The sequence below is a fragment of the Trachurus japonicus genome, chromosome 14, assembly GCF_045865225.1.
Source record: "Trachurus japonicus isolate A0001 chromosome 14, Traja_1.0".
NCBI lineage: Eukaryota > Metazoa > Chordata > Actinopteri > Carangiformes > Carangidae > Trachurus > Trachurus japonicus.
Window position 1 is genome coordinate 20,507,384 of NC_140920.1, and position 21,291 is coordinate 20,528,674.

At 41.6% G+C, this 21,291-nt stretch overlaps 1 protein-coding gene across 3 annotated transcripts in view; it reads right to left on the reverse strand.

Moving 5' to 3' along the window:
* tmem132e (transmembrane protein 132E) overlaps positions 1–21,291 on the reverse strand; it is a 510,081-nt gene that overhangs the window by 9,996 nt on the left and 478,794 nt on the right. For all 3 annotated transcript variants that reach the window (XM_085798304.1, XM_085798303.1, XM_085798305.1), the window contains exons 7-8: positions 17,072–17,351; positions 3,189–3,383 (exon numbers count right to left, since the gene is read on the reverse strand). In XM_085798304.1, coding sequence (XP_085654430.1) covers positions 3,189–3,383; positions 17,072–17,351 — 475 coding nt within the window. The remainder of the gene's footprint in view (positions 1–3,188; positions 3,384–17,071; positions 17,352–21,291) is intronic.

Genomic DNA, 21,291 nt, shown 5'->3' on the forward strand with positions numbered 1-21,291 from the left:
CATTTGACAGTCACCTTTGTTCACAGCTTGCCTGCAACAGCAACCAACCATTAGCTGGGCTGACAAAGGAAGAGGGAAATTTTTGTTTAGGAAACAGAGCAAGACATGCTTTTGCTGCTTCCTCTTGTTGGACCTCTCGTAATTTCAGGGTAAAAAAAATGGAAGTTTGTTGCAGTGGTACTCCACCAGGAGCCAAACCCCTATCATCCCCACATGACAGAATGAAGGCAGCCTTTGATATGGATGATTTGAATAATACATTGAATATGGCTTATCTGTTTTTACGAGCTGACTCTGCTGCGAAAAGGCTGATGTAGGGGAAAATGTGTGGGTGTTCCGACACTGACAAAACAATTGGCACCTGCTTTTCTATGCTGATCCAGTGCAGGAGCGCTGCATGTAGAGGAGGTGATTTTGTTTAGTCTCGGGTGAAATATTGCTAAAAAGAGTAGCTTTATTTTTTTGATGCAGAAAAAGGGGAAAAAGGGCATGAAAGAGACTCTGAGGGATTTCTGTACTATGTTGATATATGTTATTATATGCATCTTACCTGCCATAACTTTGACACACAAGTTCTCCAATTAATCTTTTATTTTATTATTTCCATAAACGGATACATATTTGGAAGTTTTCTATCTTTGATTTCCTCACTGTCTCAGATTGTGATGGCAACGGGGAATACACTGTATGTAAACTGAACATAAACAGCCTGGATTATCAAATATGCATACGCGGAAAAACACCCCCCTGGAAACGTCGTTCAGAGACATCAAGCATCGACATGAAGAGCAATCATACCATTCAGTTTCATAAATACCTTATTAAGAGGCTAATTTCAGCGGCAACAGTGAGTCGTAACAACACAAATGGTTTATGATGAGCCTTCAGACGCTGAAGCTCTTAGTTCTGAAAGGCTTGAACTTTGTCAAGTAGAAAGGAGAATAATGCAAAGAGACCTTGATTTTTCCAACTCTCTCCATCCATAGTTTATGTGTTTCATTCATTTCTAGAGTAATAGAGGACATTTAGAAAGTTTTCCAGTGAAACAGAATCAAATGGCTTGAAATAGCTCCAGCACTCCTCTGAGAGCTTTGTCGGCAGATGAATTGGCTGCCTTTTATGGCCTGGCCTTGGAGAGCACTTAGGACAATACATTACAATAATTAAATTTCAAGGTGGCCAAGAAGCGGAAAGCAAGAAAAATTGGAATTTAATGCTCGCTTCTCTCTCACTGATGCTTGATGTGGTTGTTGTTGCATTTTTAGCAACTTGCAGGCCAATGAAAGGGCAAAGCAGGAGAGGAACTCTCACAGACACACGCACGCACACTTCCTCTTTAGGTTGAAGTTGGGCTGCCAATTAATTACTTGCAGGGAAACGCATGGATCTTTACTCTTTTACCAAACAACTCTGATTCTTTGTTTTTCACCCAGACGTGTTTCCCTCATTCAAACTCGTTCTCATGCAAACAATAAAATCTGTTTTGAGGAACGTTTTTGGACGTATCGGAAGTGTTCTGCCAGACTTGGCTAATGTGGAGGTTGTAATAAAACAGCACCAATAAGTCTGTTTCACTGCAGCTGCATTTGTCTTGTGTCCTTGCCAACTACTGGCTGCAGCTTGAAAGATTTAGCACCAAAATTATTTTATTAGTGAGAGGTGGAAGTAGTTCCCACTTGCTACTGCAGCTGCTGAGGGAATTTGCAAATAAAGTTATTTAAAGCAGATATCAGCTTCACGGCCGTTTCGGCTAATGCTGCGTTCAAGGCAGGCTTTTGAAACCGTAAGTTACAGCTTCAAGTCACAACTACGACTTGGTAGCGTTCCAGGTAACCCGTAGCTCGTGTTTTTACCATCCTGTTGTCTGTGAAAGTTCCCTATAACGGCCACTCGTAACTTCCGACCCGTGAACTCGTACCAGATCGAACTGGTATGACTTCACAGGAAGGAAAAACACAAAGTACGAGTTTCTTTGAACGCACCATGAGTTAGCAGCCCCCGCCCTTGTCAGGCATCAATTGGTCCTCGTGCTACGTCACCACATTCACGCGCATCCCTTGGCTGCACACACAGCCCTTCATGCCGTTCTCTCCCCTCATTGGATAACACTTGTATCCCACAAGGAAAATTTTCTCCTCGGGTTACAGCAGAGCAGAGTGACGGAGAGACTCGTGTTTAGGCTGAAATACTTCATGTAAGTGATTGCTGACGGAAAATAGGACTATTTAGGACTTATATTAACAAAAACATTCCACTGATATCTGCTTTAACCTCCCTGGAGAGAGTGTTAATAGGAAAAACAAGTTCCTGTTATGCTGTAGTAACTGTATCCTCTATTTAGCACATCTGTCTATAAAACATTACAAATGGATATGTATTAATATGATACACTAAATGTTTGATTCAATTTGTTGATCCAATATTTAAAAGATTTCATAAATGGAACTTTGTTACCTACTACATATGGAAATTAGCTCCTAGCTAAATCCGGTATGTTTACATTTATTTATTTGTTTATTTCGGGCATGTCAATTAAATCATCATCATCACACTTCATCTTAGTTCAAATAATACAATACACATGATGTGATGTGCACATCACTAATTGTCCATTAAAGTGCATCAAATCATCAAATAAACAATAAATGAAAAATGAAATGAAAATTTTGGCTTAATAGCCAGTAGCCAGTAAACACAAGGAGTGACACACTGGATAATTTTACTTAGTCCACAATTAGTTTTTTTTTTTTTTGAGAGTTACATATATATATAGCCAACTACACATTTCCATTAGACTGTGGTTAGGCTGACATTTGTGTGTGTTTGTGTGTGTGTGTGTGTGTGTGTGTGTGTGTGTGTACAAATGCACATATTTCCTGCTGACATTTAGGTGTTTATAATTTTAGGGGGCAGGGTTGTGTGAGTGACAGGCCTTTTGAAATATAATAACATCTGAAATATTAAATATGGTCTGAATAAAAACTGAGAAAATGTGTACTGAGAATTACATTTCCATTACCAAAAGTACAAAGATCAATATGAGTTCAGCTGAGATCTGGCATTTTAGCACATAGGAGTTTTGTATGAATAAAAGCAGATATTGATTTATTACATAATGGATGATGCACCAGGGTTAACTTGGTTATTTGCATATGAAACATTTAGACCAGTATCTTATCTTATCTTACCTGTTTGGGAACAGTGAGAGTCTGGAGGCCGGTTGCCTTGGCGACCATGGTGTGGCTGTTGCCGGGGCTGGGCTGCAGTGACAGGGTCAGGCCTGAAATGGCATGAACCCTCATCTCTGTGATGGACACTTTGTCGTCTGTGACGGAGAACGCCGACTCTCCCAGCACCGCGTCCACCGCCAGCGGAGACTCCACCTGCAGAGAGGAAGAAGGAAGAAAAGAAAGCTCTTTTATCGTCTCTCTACATGACAGAGGGACATCACTAAAGTCCAGAGAAGACAACAGATTTATTGTCTGTCTGAGGCTCATGAAGCCCATGACAAGCCAATTTTGGATTAAAGTGCTTTGTGCTGTTTTTTCTTCCACTGTTTCTTGAATCCATGTGTCAATGCCTCTCTGTCTAACATCGAGAAAAACAAACAAACAAAGAAGCCCGCCTCAAGATGGAGGCCATCGGCAGCCAGACAAGGTAGAATCCAAAGCAGCCACCTGCCACACACTTTCAAAGTGACATTTACCAAAAAACACTATGAATCTAAGTGTCACTGCATGGAAATCGAAAACCATTTAAAGCCGGTGTCACCTCTCCCTCTAATAACGGTTTTCTTTCTTTCTTTTTTGTTGGACAGGCCTCTGCACCCAGTGCTTGGACCACTTTTAAAATATCATCATTTCACTTTGCAATTGCAACCAGAGGTCATGAGGGACTTGAACAAAGTAAAGAGCCATTCAGCCGAACAGTGGCCTTGTCCTTAGAGCCAGGCAGGGAAATTGTTTCCACCTTCATCTGGAGCATTTATTAACTCTAGCTGGCATGGCAGAGTGTGTAATGCTAGAGCAGTGAAGGGTCTGATCCTCTGATGAGTGGCCAAATGCATCACATAAACCCAAACTCCCTACATTGTCTGGAAGCCGTAGATTTGTCTGATTTGTAATTTGATGGAACCTGATGTTTGGGCTCAAATCTATGTGCCACATAATTTTGGTGCAGTGCAATTTGTCATGCTTGAGCCAAATCATCTGTGGAAACAGATGGATCAGCAGATGTCTGACTTTATTAATTTGGTCTCAATACATTATGATTTCTGTTGTGTCGTAAAATCGTAAACCTACCCTCGAAAACACACACACAACCTACACATCCTGCAGCTTGCACTCTGCTTAGTAAACACCCAACATATTGTATAGAAGAAATCATGGACCCTTCATAGTATCTTCTCAGAGATCAATCATTTGCCCAAGAACATTCAGGGAGATGTACATAAGGACTTCCTGTGTGGGCACATGCTCATCCTCACTGTCCCAGGTCACAGTATTGTTTTTCAGGTCCCATCAAAGATCCTCCGTTTACCGGTGCCTGAACTCCTCCAGTGTGGACGCTTGTGCCCAGAGCCTCAGTGCTGCATCTCTGCTCTGATGGGCTATTGCCAACCTGTTCTTGCTGTCTTGCTGTCTCCCATGTCAAATATCAAGGGGACACCCTGCTGTCACTGTGAGTGCCTGTAGCTACCAGGGCCACGGGATGTGGTGGCGGACTTCTCCCCTACTAGAAACCTCCCTCAGGGGAATGGACGCTCCTAAAGGCCTCTGCTCTTCCCACCATGTCCACAGAGATCAGAAATGCTAGACACAGTAGCAGGGCAACAACAGACTACCCTCCACCTAGTGGTTTTAACAAAAGTTTATTTTATTTTTTTTATTTTTTAGCTTTATTAAAGCCTGTGAGAGTCCAATGTCATCTTATCTGACAGTGTTGACTGTGACTGTCTTCAGATTCAATGCTGGATCTGGGAATTAGATGAATGACCATAACCCATGTTCAGCCAGGCCTCTGGCAATGATTCATAGGATAATTTCCTTCATATAAATACTTGAATGAATGGCTGAGGATATACTATACACAACATGACTGCTTGCAATTAAATCAAATACAACTCATGTGTCATGCATCCACAAGCACATTGTAGTTTTTTTTTTTTTAACACAACAGTTGCTACACAATAAAGGTCCAGGAGACTCTCTCTCTCTGGAGACTCTCATGGTCTCTATCAGTACCAGGGTTTACTGGTACTTTTTCAAACCATCATTTCACAGGTCTAGGAGGAGCCTGCTGCTGAAAATGCAGTGAAATAATATAAAACCATCCAGTACACAGGCTTAAACTAACTGAACTCCACTTCAATATGCAATGTTTGGATGAGGTGAATAGAGTTACTGTATGGTTAACTGGGCAACACAAGAGACATATGCACATGCAACCACAAAAACATCACAAACACTTACTGATGTCATGCACCTTCACCTAACTTCAACCCAAACCTAAACTTAATCCTAGCCATAACCCTACAACCAAGTCTTAATCCTGAAACAGCAAAATCGTGAAGCCACACACACACACACACACACACACACACACACACACACACACACACACACACACACACACACACACACACACACACACACACACACACACACACACACACACACACACACACACACACACACAAAGAGATACACACAAAGCCCTAAGGCATGTACTACTACTGTAGTAAAATAATGCATAAATAAACTTTAAAAGTTTCCATGAGGACAACTCAGTTTCATTAAAAATCACTCTCACTATAGGAGCTATTTCTGCTGCGGCTAAGAGTTTCTGCTTTACACCGATTTGTATTTCATGACTAGTTTAACAGAGGACTTACAGTTTTTTACGATTGAATAAACACTAAAATCTAAAATTTTGCCCAATTATCAAAACCTTACACTCAAGGAGCAAAACTTGGCCCCAGATTTGCACCACTGTAAGCACAATGAGTCCGTTCACACTTTGTGCAAAACAATACACACCGTGATTTGAAACACTAACACACACGTCTATGCATTAGACACAGAAGTATATCAAGATGTCACTTCCTTGCAATTCTAAAGCACTGACTGTCAAATTACCACACCTATTAGCCAGTTGATTGAACACTGCCATCAGGTGTGCAAACACAAGATTGCTTAATTGTAGACACACCAATCAGGTTTAAGCACTATAAAAATGCAGCAGGTGAGTTCACCAAGCTTAACCAAAATGGAAGGAAGAGGAAAAGGAAGAGTGAGGATGAGAGGGGGAATCGGAGAAGGAGGAGAAGAAGGAGGCAGAGGCCGTGGCCGAGGAAGAGGAAGAGGAAGACCTCAAGCAGGAGTAGGTGAAGCTCAAAGGAGAAGAGGTCCAACTTTATGTAAGCAATGAAATTCGCGCAACTCTTGTGGACCATGTTGTGAACCATGGATTGACGCTAAGGGAGGCTGGACTGAGAGTCCAGCCAAATCTCAGCAGATTCACCGTGGCATCTGTCATAAGGGCATTCAGACTGGAAATGTGGAAATGTGTTTACAGTTGTGCAAATCCGAGCAATGTTTTGCAAATTCACTGTGTGCTTCACCCATACTACTCTATGCACTTAGAAGCAGAATTAGCTGAAAGTGTTTAAGGTTTTCAACAGCAGAGTGTAACTGGTGCAAACAGAGTTAAGTCATATGCAACGTGTGTGTTTCATATGGTAAAAAAATATGGTTTTGATAAGTTAGTGTATAGTTTTTACAAGAGTGGATCATTTTGCAAAGGAGTTAAGGTGTTTTGCTAATTGGGTATGTGGTTGTGCTATTCGTGTGTTGGGTTTTGCTAAACAAAACAAAACAATCAAAATTGTGTTTATTCAATCGTAAAAAACTGTAATAGAGGTGGAGATCACGAGTCATATCAAGGAAAGTGACGGGAGTGGGGGTTGAAAAATGTGTCCTGGTCCCGTGTCAAAAAAACAAACAAAACCAAAATAAACATAGTGACATAAATCCTGAGTGAGGTTAGTGCAGGTGCACCTCTGCCAGTGAAAACTGTTTGCTTACAATTGATTTTTTGCCATTTCACGTTGCATTCAGCTGTGGCTGATATTTTCACCAGCCAATTAAAGTGACTAAAAAAGAATATCTAACACAATCAAAATCAATACTGGAGACTTCGTACAAATGTCAAAACACGATTCACCACATGGTACGCTGATTGTATGCGCCAGAAATGTAATCATAGAAACTAATCTTGTTCAGGGTTATGATCCGTGCTGGAAACGTATATTGTGTAGGCATTTATTCATCAGCTGTCATGTATCCAATTTCAGGGATATTTAAGAAAAATCACTTTGTCACTACAAATCAGGTGCTGCACTGCAAGTTTGGTATCACTGTCTGAACCTCTCCCAGTCTCTGCTATTTCGGTTCTTGAGTTGGCAGAGTCAAAAATCACATAAACCTGTTTTATGCATGTTATACTTACTCCAAATCTACCTAAACACAACCTTTTTAATTTTGCAAATAAAACAGTCACATAATACAAACTAAATTAAAAAAAAGAATAAGCTCAATAAGAAGCCGAGCAGAACATTTTGGGACAAAAATGGGACTCAGTGATATTTATAGACAGCTCATAGCAGTTCCCACCTACAGTTGCCAAAATATAAAAAGAGAACATATAGAAAGAACAAGACTTTGAAAGCAAATATTAGAATTGCACATATGAGTCATAATTCTTTCCTGCATACTACTGTATGTGCAGGTTCGACGGGTGCATATTGACTTATGATGCTAGATTGCTGATATGATGGACCAGGGGCCTTATTTATCATTGTGGATACACCTTTTTTTACACCCTTTTTCCCCCGTTTTGTGCGTACGCACTTTTCTCCGCCAAATTTGGGATTTATCAAACCAAAACCTGACGGGAAAAAGTGCGGACATTTACACCCATTTTGACCCTGGCGTACGCCTTTTTTGAGGAACAGGAGGAATTGGCGACACCGTTGCTGAGTCAGAGAACTGCAGTGTGAGAGGGAGAGAGGAGCGCGGAGTACATTTAGAAGAGCACAGTAGGATTTTATGAAGTAATTGTGGTAGTGGTTGACCGTTGATGCTGGCAATCCAACCCGCTCTATAATAACACTAGACTTTATGTTAATTGATAAACAGAGCGGATTGAGGATTTTGCTTTTTTGATTAGGCTATGTGTGACGTCCGACAAGGATCAAACCATCCAAGTTTAAAAACACACCAGCAGCAGCGCACACTGATCTGCAGCTACTGAGACTGTTATTATTCTGTCACCTGAGTTAACGAGGTGCACGTGAGTTTGGAGCTGACGAGAGAATAAAGAGTGAGACAACGCGGCCCTGAGGAGGAACTGTGAAGGACTCTGTAATGGAAAATGACCTAAACCAAGTCCAGTAGAGCTGTAACTGTGTAGTGGGAAGGCCTGCAAAGTAATGGTAACTATCGTTGATTTAGCCTACATTGTTTTAACATCTAGGTGTAAAAAAAAAAAAAAAAGATTTTCTGGGATAAAGGGGCAGATTAGGAAGATTCTTCTTCTTTCTGCTCCCTTTTGTTGAGATTTGGGAGGTTTTGGTTTTTATTGTAGCTTATTAAAATGCAAGATCATTTTTCTGACTGATTTGTAGCCCGATATCGCCGTGTATGTGCTTTCGGAGAAGTTCCGCTTCTTTCCCCCGCCCTCCGCCTGTTGTCACCGTTGTCACTTTGTTGTCACTTTGTTGTCACTTTGTTGTCACTTTGTTGTCACTTTGTAGCCGCTCCACAGAGCCACACGTGCTGACCATATATGGCGTTCTGGGGGTGGAGTAAGAGGTGTGTTCACGTGTGCACCATTCTTGGGTCCGGTGTGATTTACCAAAGGCAAATTGCGGAGAGTTGTGCGTACGCACAGTTTGATTGATCTGAAAAAGGCGTCTTTTCGCCGTACGCAAAAATGTAGTAGCAGTTTTACACCCTCTTTGATAAATGAGGCCCCAGATGGTTTGTTACACAGAACCATCTGGGAAGGTTTGTCAGAAACTGTTCGGAGAGGGGCAGGTGCGCTCAGAAAAAGTACTTGGCAGGTGATTGGATGAACCATCTGTCTGTCAGACATTGTAGTAGTAGACCACCCAAAAGAAAGTACGAGTCCTTGGAGCTCTGGGAGGAGAGACATCACCTGCTCCACTCTGGACTCTCCAATGCATCATCAACACATCTGTCCATCAAGACTGAACTTCTTAACCTTTTACCACCAGTGTAGTTTTACATCTCTCTCTCTGCTCTCTTTCTGGAACTCTAGTAACAACAGGTTGGTGTCAGCCAGTCAGAGGAGAGAATGCTTTGAGATTCTCTTCTGATTGGCTAGCTGTTTTCTGAGAGATCCAATAAAAATAGAGCAGATTTCATTTAAACACTAAGAGAAACCAAACCCTGCAAGTGTTTAATAGGTGGGCAGGGCTTTGTGTCTGTTTTGTTGTGACATCACAAAGTTCAGGAGGTTCTGATGGCTGGTTTGAAGGCTCAGTTTGCATTTCAGTAAAGTATAATACAGACCCTAGACCTAATCTATAATTAAAACAGACATGGGCATTTCACTCCACTCTTCTCAAATCTGATCTGATCTGATCTGAAAAGAAGACTTTTTAGATGTAAAATAAATACTTCTTCTAGAATCTCAAGTCCAGTTGCCGCTGACTCAACACTTTCTCATCAAAGCATTTTAAAAAAGCACTACAGGAGAATATGAGGTGAATTATTACAAAAATTCATCTTGATTACCCAACAGAGGAAGATCTACAGTAACTTTTCTGTTCTTTTCTTATACACAAGTGAAATCAATACAGGGGAATATGAGGTGAATTATTACAAAAATTCATCTTGATTACCCAACAGAGGAAGATCTACAGTAACTTTTCTGTTCTTTTCTTCACTTTTCAAGTGAAATCAATAGAGGGGGAGTTCAAGCTTATGTTCAGGCACAGATGAAACATTAGCACTAAAAGCTGAAAGTACTGTATAGTTGAAGGATGTGGCTAATAATGGATTTGGTGTTTGAGTTTACTGGAAAGTTGTTATTAGCTGCCACAATTATGAGTTCTAAATAAAAATTCAGTTGAGATCACAGTAAAAAAAACCTTTGGATGAGCCTAACAGTGACAGAGACAAACAATGGTCAGCTCTAACTATTTATTTTACCGGCACAGTTGTTTGTTTTTAAAACCAGACTGGGGGAGAACTACTGGCACTGCAGAGGGAAATTAAGCTTCAAACAGGATTTGTCACATAAAAAATAAAAAACCCAGGAGAATGATTTTCTCCCCGACCGCTATCAATTTGTGATGTTTGTGAAGTATCTCAGGGTGTGTTTGCTGATGAAGTGCAGAAATAGTTTTTAGTTTTCCTCCGATTGCCTCATTTACTTTTAACACAGTTACTGATTTGCTAAGTTTCCCACAATGTCTGAGGAAAACCCCCACAGAAGCATCTGGGACATGTTAAATCCAGTATGGGTGGTTTTAATGATTGTGATGAAATCAGCAAAGTAATTACCGGTAAGTAATTATGTAAAAAAAGGAAGAAAAAAAAAGAGGTTTCTACTCCTCTGAGCAGACAGGATACAGGGATGTTAAACATACTGTATGTGCATACGTAGAGGGAGCATCAAGTCATCAAGTCAGTTTACATAAAATTCACCTAATAACTGTGCTAGATCAAAACAAAACAAAACTATTACTACTAATTAGTTCCATAATGAACTGAAAATATTTTTACGCAGCGTCGAAAAAAAGAGAGAGAGAAAAAAACTATTTCATGTTATGTTCAGCAGACCAATTTCATTAGCAACTTGAATCCAGTGGTAGGTTTTATTTAAGGTCCTAATTGGGCAGGATCAATGCTGGTGGAAGAAAAAAAGAAGAAGAAGGAAAACAAAAAACAAAAAACATTGCTTTATGGTGGCTGATAATCAACCTATGAAGAGCAAGCACCTGTAGCCTGAGAATAAACACAGCTATTTGACCAAATTTAATGTGTTCCATAATCTGTCATCTGCGTTTTTCTATGCCGACGAGGAGAGGTCAGCTGGAGTTTTGCAGCAACTTGCAGCATCGCTCCTAGTTGAATTTGTCATCAGCGCTGCAGGCAGGGGAAGTGAAGTGGAGCACGAAAGCAGTTACACTTAACATGTCTGTCTGCAGTGTCGTGTTGGTGGCCGTCACGGGAAGCAGAGGATCAATGATGAGTCCGAGCAGCAGATTGACACCGTCAGACTCTCTCTGCTTCGTCACGCCACTGAATTTTACCTGCATCACACTACCCTTACTCCCCTCTCTGCTTCTCTTCTCAAACATTGTGGTCAATAAACCACACGTTTGCATGGTGCAGCAGTAAATATCAGTGGATGATTTACTCATGCAAGCTGTAGGCTTAATACTTTGTACTATAGAAAAACACCTAAGTAAAACAAGGCGTCTCTCAGGCAACAAAGCGTCCGCATACACCACCAGAAAATTACACACACAGCCGGGTCTGAGGAGGACCTTGAGAAGAGATCCCTTTTCTCTGCACTGAACAGTCTTTGTATTGCACTATTTCAACACAGGTGATAATACAGGTGGATCTGCAGCAGGCAATTTGAACCTTCTATGAAACTTCCATTATGCTTTATGACACTAAAAGCAGCTCTAGCTTTTTAAAAGTGAAAGTTGCACTCAATCACAACGTTGAGGAGCAGTAAAAGCATGTCATTCCCACTAATTCAGACACTGCAGATTTACACTGTACGCCCCAAAATAATATCTCTGTCTGATTGGGGGACTGGTGGGAAATCTCACCAAACACAATGTGACATTATATGAACCCAACACAATGAAAGTACTTTTTTTGGATTCAAACTGTTCTTTTTCCCCTCCCTCACAGCCCCTAGAGACTGCCAAAGTAAGAAGACACATTGTCTTTGTTTTTAAGAAATGTACAAACAGTTTCATTCTGCTGGAAACTCCCTCGGTGTGTAAATAAGAAAATATATATCTCAAAAAGATAGAAATAAATACCTAGAAATAAAAAATAGAGAAGTCTAATGAGTTCTTTGTGCATCATGTAAAAGTAGATGTTTTTCTACCCTTTAGAGGTACAAATTAAGGCACAGAGTAAATTTAGAGCAGTGGATGATATATAATTAATTTTCTACACTATAATAAACTTCATTCACAGGTTGAAATATTAAGTATCTGTTTGTTCCTGAATGTTGTATCAGCTTTCTTTGTTCACTTAAAGTGACTACAAGGACTTTCGGAAAGCGAAATGTTTTCACACTACATTTCCCATGAGCCTCAGTGCGCATGGTGAAATTTTTGGACCGGCGCAAGACGAACAAAAGCGAAAGCATTTGTCAAGAATGTTTTCATTAATCAAGAATGACATTTGGAGGTTTGAAGACGATCAGATACCATAAACGATGAGAACTAGCCATCCAGCGGCGTTATTCTCATGACCCGCCGGGCAGCGTCCGGGAGACCAGGAAATGCTGGGGGAGTTGACCACTAAATAATAATATTAAAATAAAATGATATATTTATCGAAAATGGACCCATTAACCCAATTAAGTGTGGGTAACGTAGATTCATCCACATTAATATGAGACTCTTTTATAACCAAAAGCAAACTTCTCAGGGTCTGTTTAAGCAGATGAAGAGGCACGGAGAGTTAAAGTGACAACGAGGAGTTTTGGAAAAGCAAAGTGTTTTCACACTACATTTATGAGCCTCCGCGCGCACCGTAGAAATCTTCGACCGGCGCAAGACAGACTCATGTTTTCATTCATCAATAATTAAAGTCAGAGGTTCAAAGAGGTTCAGTTACCGTCGTAGTTTCGGCCATAAACGGCGATTCCACGGCGTTATTCTCATGAGCGTCCGCGAAACCGAAAGTAAAGAAACGCTGGTCGGCTCGCCGTTAACAAAATAACGATAGAGACAAAACGATACATTTATCGAAAATGGGCCCATTAACAAGTGTGGGTAGCGTAGATCCATCCACATTAACGTGAGACTTTTTATATAACCAAATACAAACTCCTCGTTGTCCCCTTAAGAAGGTCAGACAGAACATGTTGTATGACATCAATAAAGAAAATTCCCAACAAAATACAGCTGACTGTTCAGAAGAGGAGTTTTAGCAAATTAAACCTTGATCCATTTTTGCAAAATTAAGTGATGGATCAATTTCGTCTGGTTACACAGTCCTCCAAGCTCTCGCCTTGGTATTTGTAGAAATGATGGGCATTTTTCACCACTCTCTCCATCAGTGTAATTAACATTGACGAGCGCTGAGAAGTAACTTGCCTTTTCATGCTTGTTAGCACAAAATACAAAGTGGTTCTCTTCCAAGAGGATGAACTGATGAAATACAAATGTAATACCTCTCGAAATGTGTTGAAAAATGAAAACGTGACCCTCGCTTTCAACTTTTACCGTCCTGTAAACTTCCAGGCAATTATACAGCTTCTCATGTCGCACGGTGAAGTGGGTGCAGCAGCTGCAGAGTAAACCTCCGCACAGCCACCGCTGCGAGCCAGAGGGTTCCCTCGACAGCGGAGCAGCCAGCCCAGATGCTCCTCGCAGTCCCCCCTGTAAAATCACTTCCTTGGGGGACATTGTTAACTTAATTGGACAGATCAAAGGAGGGTGAGAGAGGGGAGGAATAAAATGTGACAAATGTCCTGGGCCACGAGACAAGACGCTGCTCTGGCGCTTGTGACGTCTCGGGATAGAGGTTGTGATGTGGGACTTTGTTCACAGATGCATGAAATAATGTGTTCATGTGTGTGTTTTTATCCTGCATGTGATTTAATGTTAGAGATACATATGTGCTGTAACATGAGAGCAGCACCTATACGTGCATGTTTCAATACAGCGTTGAAGATCTGGATGTTGAATACATCACTTGGTGCAAAGGAAGCTGAACATTTCAATGCATTTATTATGCCTTTGCCTATATATTTTATAGCTGACATGTGTCTGTTCAAAAAAAAATACATTTAGATTATTATTTGAACAGTTTGACAGCGGGGGAGATTACTGAATTATAAAACTGAGATAGGCCTGTGTTGTGGGAGGAACTTGCTCTGCTGCTCATTTGCTACACAAACCTCCAGCTCCTGTTTTTTTTTCCTCCCTTTTGAGTGACAAGATTTATCCATGAAATCCATGTAAATCACACAGGGAAATTAACACCGAACCAGGGTTCAAGCTGTTGAGATACATAATACAGTGTTCTCATGGTAAAGGGTGAACGCAGCGCTACGTGAGATGAAAGATCTTACAGATTCGATTCGATTCTCTGCTCTGCTCTGCTGTGTGTTTTTGGAAGACGACGATTGCACATTTGCAGCTATTAATTAAATAATCTCTGCTCCGAGTACTAGCAGTGAATTTTGTTCAACTCTGGCTCTTTCACTTTGAGAAGCAGCTATTGTTCAGTAATCCTCTGGATTAAACTCCCAACTCCCACCAGGTTTGGTGAATTCTTTGGAAGTCACGATTCAGCCCCGTTATCACGGCGTATAAACATACTTTCTGTGGCATACTTAAGACCTGCTCTGATTCTTGTTTGACCTCAGATGTTTTCCCCCTTTGTGTCTTCCTATTATTCAGACCTGTCTAATGTAACAGAGAGATACTGTTATTCATGCAATACCCATCAACCGTCCTTCCAAAAACAAAGGAGTGAAATGTCTGGGATACTGCATTAAGTGGACAAAAGCTGCTCCTTCTATTTATTCATATTCATGAGCTGGTGGACAATTTGAATCTGTCTCCCAAGACTCGAAGACTAATTCAAATCCTCTAACAGACAGAACATCTCAGTAAGACGGACCATTGTTGAGATATATGCTGTTCATTTTCAGAGAATCAGCATGACAATATCTCTGCTCAATATAAAATATGCTCTCATCTGGATCTTTTTAACGTCTTTGTAATTTGAGGTTTGAAGCCACCAGTCAGTGGAGCGTGAATGAAAAGTGAGTCCTCAGAGATCTAATTTCTGTTTCCTTCATGGCGTTTTAACATGAACTGTTTAGGATTCTTTTTTAAAAGTTGCCTCAGACTTTCATCATTCAGTCACACCTGTGGAGACGAGCAGCTGCGGCTGGAATTTTAATTGCGACTTGGTTGGGGAACCGATCGTTCGACTTAAACATCTCAAAGTGACGCCCCGCTGAAATTTATATTGTCCTCTAGGTTAGCAGCCATGTTGGCAACGTGTCATTTCACCACTTTGGTCCGGACTGACATTATTACTCACTACTCACCTAGAACTGGCTGGATTACTGTGTTAATTAGTTAGTAGAGGTGTCCAGTGGTCCTCTGAATCGTATCCATAGAAACGACTGGAGCATCAACATTGAGAAGTATGCTGTGTCTCAGTGTGTGTGTGTATGTGTGTGTGTGTATGGGGGGGTTGATTTGGAATTTCTAGTACTTTTATTTTGCTAAGCACTTTTTGTTGCGTTGTTTGCATGAGCAAGTACTACACACGTAAGGTCTGATTAATGATTGACTGATTGATTGATTAGGTAAAAAGAGAAGGCTTTATTAGCCCTTGCAATGGTTCAATATCAGCATCTGACATATCTGCAACACTATAATCCAGCCACATCAGTTTTGAGGAATCTATCATCTCCAGCCAGGCTCCAGTATGTTGCTCCACATCAATCCATCTTTTAAAATTGTTTGAGGGATGAAATCATTTCTATTTATTTACTTTTACTTATTTATTTATATATATTCTCACAATTGCTATGAGTCAATGAAGCAAGTTACATCTGCTGGTAAATTGATGTATAATTATTCATACCCTTCAGCAGATTACAGATGATCCATTGCTCATTTAAAATGATGGATTGGTGACTTCTATCTTTCCTCCCTATTTCTCCATCATCAGACACATCCATCAGGCTTCTATTCTTCCTGCTGACAGGCTGAAACTGTGATCCTTCACGGTGATCAAAACTCTCTCCAACCGTTAGTTTCCCTCCGTCCCCATAAATGACCAGCGAAGCGTCGGTAAATCACTGCGCTGGAGTCATAACTTTTGCCGTTTCTTTTATAAGGACTTCTGACCCTGTCTCGGCTGATGCATTTATATGCACTTATGTCGGGGGGAAGGGGCTCTTTTACTCCAGAGAAGTGGACATCAACTGGCATACACTCACAAAGAGACAAGGTTTTCCTCTTATAACAGACACAAACACATAGACATAGACACAAACCGATTAACATGATTGTGAAAACACTGTATAAAAGCCTGTGGATAAATCCTGTTCGTTAAGATTCCTGTGTAACATTCACAGATTAGCCTAACCAAGTTAAGTGCTAAGTGAAACGGAGAAAGGAACACAAGCAATCGAACCATCAGACTGGTGTTGAACAACCCGCCCTCCCCAGTTACCGAAACTTATCTGAAAAAGAAAATGGAGATAAACAGTAAAATTACCACCTAAACTGTGTGCTGCAACATCCATCACATCTTATCGACCGTCTCTTGAGTAATGAGGGATTATTACGGACATTTCAGGTGTGCTCTCTTCAGGTAATCTGGATAAACTGTTGGCTTGTTTACAGCCTCGCCTGATTGTCTGACTTTGCGGACTCCACAAATATCAGCATATGTATTTTAATGAGTGCAATGTCACCATAACAAATAGAAATGTTGCCCATTGCTACAGGATGAACTAAATGGGCATCCTTGAAGTAAGGCACTGTCAGATTTATAATCAAAGAAAGTAGCTGAGGGTCCAACTGCTGCAACAAACTCAGAAAAGAGTAATGAGCTCTAAGTCTGAAATCTCACTCCCTCATCTTTTAAACTCAGCCTTCACTGTATATATATTTGTGTGTGTGTGTGCGGTGGCTGTGGAGCCCACTCCTCACTCCAATGCATCGTTTGTCATCTGAGACACATTTAATTTTTCACTCCTGATTTATGTGGATAGCCAGTGCTGACACGTGAAGTGGAGGTCTGTTTACCTTCAGCGTGGTGGAGCCCAGCTCCAGGCCCACCAGGATGGTCCGGTCCACCAGCTCCGCTATCCTGGGGTCGGCCACCTTCAGGGAGTCCTGGACCAGGTCGGTGACGTCCACCTGCCAGTCGGGCCCCAGCATGGTGATGACCTGATCGGTCCCCTCGGTGGAGGTGGTGTGGAACTGGGTCAGCACCTTGACCAGGGCCCGCTGGTACTGCAGCGTGCAGCCTCGGCTCACACGGCGCTCGTCGTCTTCGTCGTCGGTGTCGCTGTCTCTTGTGCTCCTTGGATGGAAACAAAAAAAAAGGGGAAGAAATATAATTGAAACAGAGACAGAAAATACAGGAATCACTCCTCCACCTGGTGGCAGTGGCTGCACTTGTGAACACTGTGGATACCAGGTGCTGCAAGTGAGATAAAAACAAACATCAGAGCCAAACTGAGCACTGAGGATTTGGCCAACTGTGTCGGGACATGGCCTCTCGCAAGATCGAAAACCACTGATAAAAAATGTTGGGAACCAAAAACCATCATCCAATCACAACTTCTTTAAAACCGAGCAGCTGCTATACAATTACGCCCAGCACAGTGCCACCAGTCTACAACTGAATCTGCGCCTTCTGTTCTTAAACGTCCCCCGTACTCTCTTTATAAAATGACATCATAACGCTGATGAGAAACCTGGCAGCGCTCCACACAAATCCATCACATTATCTGTTCTGATGTAGTGGTGATGAGGAGAATGTCCTCCATGCCAGCAGGGAAGGAGATAAGCTCCAAAAAAAAAACCCAGAGTTTTTTGGACTGGTGCCCTTCTTATTTCACAGGAGCCCTGGACAGCGGGGTTAAACATACCAGGTGCATCCCCCGCCGAGTGCAATCTGCTCTACAACGAGATGTATGAGGTTCCCAACTTCCCTCAGCAGGCTTGACAGTCTGCCAGTTCCTCCGAAAAAAGCTCTCCTCTGCTTAATCTTTTCTTTGACTTAACTATCTGAAGAACTTGAGATTCAGGGAAGGCAGCTGGGCTGTCAGCCTCCGACAAAGTATATATCCCACCCATTGACTCAGGGAACAGGTCCGACTATTAGGCTAAGCACTTCTGTCACTGAGGTCTCATGGACACTTAGAACACACTCTCTCAATAGTGAAATGCATCATTGAGCGTACCTCTCCACCCCGTCCCACCTAATGGGTTTGATTATTAATTCATTTTAGCACACTTTCTCTCCATACCTCATCATTCCCACCAACACCTCAGCACTTTGCTCTGCCGCTGGCACGTTATGGGATGTTTAGGAATAAAAGGGCCCTCCCATAAGGCTCTCACGGGTCGTTGGAGGTACCTGCAAGTCGCTGTTCATTCGAGCAACTTTAACATCACCTCGTGAACCTCTTTTGCTCTGATTACACTCGGGTCATGGACTTTTCACTTCTGCGTCTATGGTTGGTTGCGTTTATACAAATAAAAAATGTTAAGCACTTCACAGTCAGTGTGTGATTTTCTCACAATGCAGGCAAAGGCATTATGAATTCGATACAATGGAAATGACCGACTTTTATAGAGTGGAGATACAGAGCAAAGGTCTGATTCTATTTGTGTATACACGGATGACACTGGCACCAGCTGAATGTGCTGTACAGACCAACGGCAACACAAGGAAGCAGCCAGGTATAGCTCCAAGTAGCAGGCCTGTTGGAATAAATGGGTTTTTAGCTGCTTTAAAAAAAATAGTCCAGAGTCCTCTGCAGGCTTAATGAGAGGATATAGTATCTGAGCTTACGAGCTGCCAAGTGGAAGGCACGATCATCCCTAGACCTAAGATCCATGTAGAGAAAACTGTAAGGGTGTGGAGCTGAGGTGTTGAAGGTCAGTGATAAACTGTGTAGCTAAAAGTGAGCTCTGAAATTTTAAAATATGTTCTAAATTTAACTGGAGGCTGGTGAAGACTAGATGTGTGCAGGTAGAAAGGTATGGCTTTTCAGCACGCAAGGCCAGGGTTTTTGGAGCTTTACGCATATGATAAGTAACGTTAGGGAAACGTCATATTATTTTAAAATTTGTTGCCCCAACTATTTATATTCTAACTCGTCTCTTGTGACTATGTGACTATCCCTTAAATGGCCCAAGTCTTTTCTGTGGGGAATTGGGAACTGGAGCCTAAAAGTGATGTCAGCAATGATGCGCTTTTCTCTCAGTTCTCATTGGTTCTCTGGCATCAGACGTCATTCAGACTTTGGTCCGTGTGTGTCAGGGACTGACGGCACCGCCTCAGGACATGCGGTGGATGTGGTACTTAGAAGGTAAGTGAGTTAACACCACAGGACACGCTGAGGCTCCACACTCAGTTACTCATTCAGTTACGCTAGAGAAAAACCCAGTGAGACAGTCAGACTCCCTCTGTCTCTGTCAAGGAGTTTCTCAACTCTTGGCTCAGGTCAGTGAAAGTTTACCTTCCCAAGTCTGTACCTGAAAATAAGGTTGATATATTTTCTCCCCCAGAAGAATATTGTCTGTTCTTATTAGAGTCTCTGATACAACCGTACAAGCTGAAGCTTCAGTGCACACGAACTGCCTGCCCGATTACACTTTCTTTCCTTTTTTAGAGCATGTTACTGGATAATGCAGCCAGTGAGCAATTCTGCTGCACTGTAGCAAAAGCCCACTGCAGGCCAAGAGACCTTGCTGCACATGGAGGTTCAGGATGTGTCACTTTGCAGAAGTGAAAGGATGTAGGATGGAGAGACTGCAACAGGAAGGAAAAATAAAAGAGTTAAGGAGGCGAGGGAAAGAGTGTGGGAGGTTAGAGGTTGAGTAAAGGAGAGTCGGAGCTCTTGTGAGAGGAGGAAAACAAACAGTAGAGAGCGAGCGATGGGAAGGATCGAGGAGAGTTAGCGAAAAGATAATAATTCAGTCTAATAATCACAAAATAAAGCAGCTTTAGCAGATTCTGATGCAGATAATCATCGTGATTTGGTGTTACTGGAGTGTGTTTCAGACGACTAATCAGCTACACCAAGCTCTTACTTTCTGTCTTAGTTTGAGGCATTATTTACAGTGCTTTGTGAACCCTTTGAAAACAACATCTAATTCATTATCGCAGCACTTTATAATGACTGCAAACAAACAAGACCAAGGTTGGGACGAATACAACCTGCTGTATCATGCCAGTGATGCTTTAAGATGATTTTTCATTAATCCCATTGACGTCTGTGTAATCTTTCCCTCCACGGCTTCTTGGCACAATAGAGTTTACCACAGTCTTGCAGGCAGCTGCTGGCAACGGTCATGTTTTCTTAGTGGCATACATCCAGGTTGTTATTTTGCAAGTCACCAATAAGTTTCAATTCAACTTTTAATTCCCAAACTTTGGGTTTGAGTCCTCAAGAAACTGATACGTGATCAGTTTTCTTGGCATTTTCAGAATGTCAACACACTGACAGAGCAATGGCAGTATGTTAAATTAACATTATTTCAATGTTTTATGTGTATTTTCATGTGGAAAATCATTGTACTTCACATACATTAATGTCCACAAGTCTGTGTTTCCAGGTGCTTTAGCCTTTTTCAGATGCAAGTGATTATAAATGTGACAGGAAGTGATGGGAGACCAACTGAGCAGAGGTTTTTTTTCAGATTACATGGTCTTAAACCCAGAGGCTTTCATTACATGTGAAATGTTTGTTCCTGATAAAACCATATTTAATGCACATACTGTATGTGAAACTCAGAGGTCATGAATGAACTGTCAAGCTCAACATGTACTGTATGAGAGGCCCTGCAGGTTATCAGGATCATGGCAACGCCTTGATTTCTTTGGCAACCATGCAAAGAGGAGCATCAGGTGGGAAGATTTTCTCAGCAAGAGAAGCTCATGTTTTCGTGTGTGATGTCTTACATTTACAGCATACAGCAGTTTGAAAAAGAGCATTGTTTTGCTCGAAACGTCACGCTATTAAATTTTTCTGAAGGGAGCTCATGGTGTGCGGATTTTTTTTCTCTTTTTGCATTCACTCCTCGTTGATCCAGCACCCATCCCAATTGGGCCTACGATGTGCGTGTCTTTCTCTCTTTAATGATGTCTTACATTTAACATATAGAATATCTCAAAACCACATGTGTCTGTATGTAAATCTATCACCAGATAAATGTGATAAACATGGGCTTTTTTTGCCGGAGGTCTCTGTTGCATTTCCAAACTTGATCTATGGTGTTTTATGAAG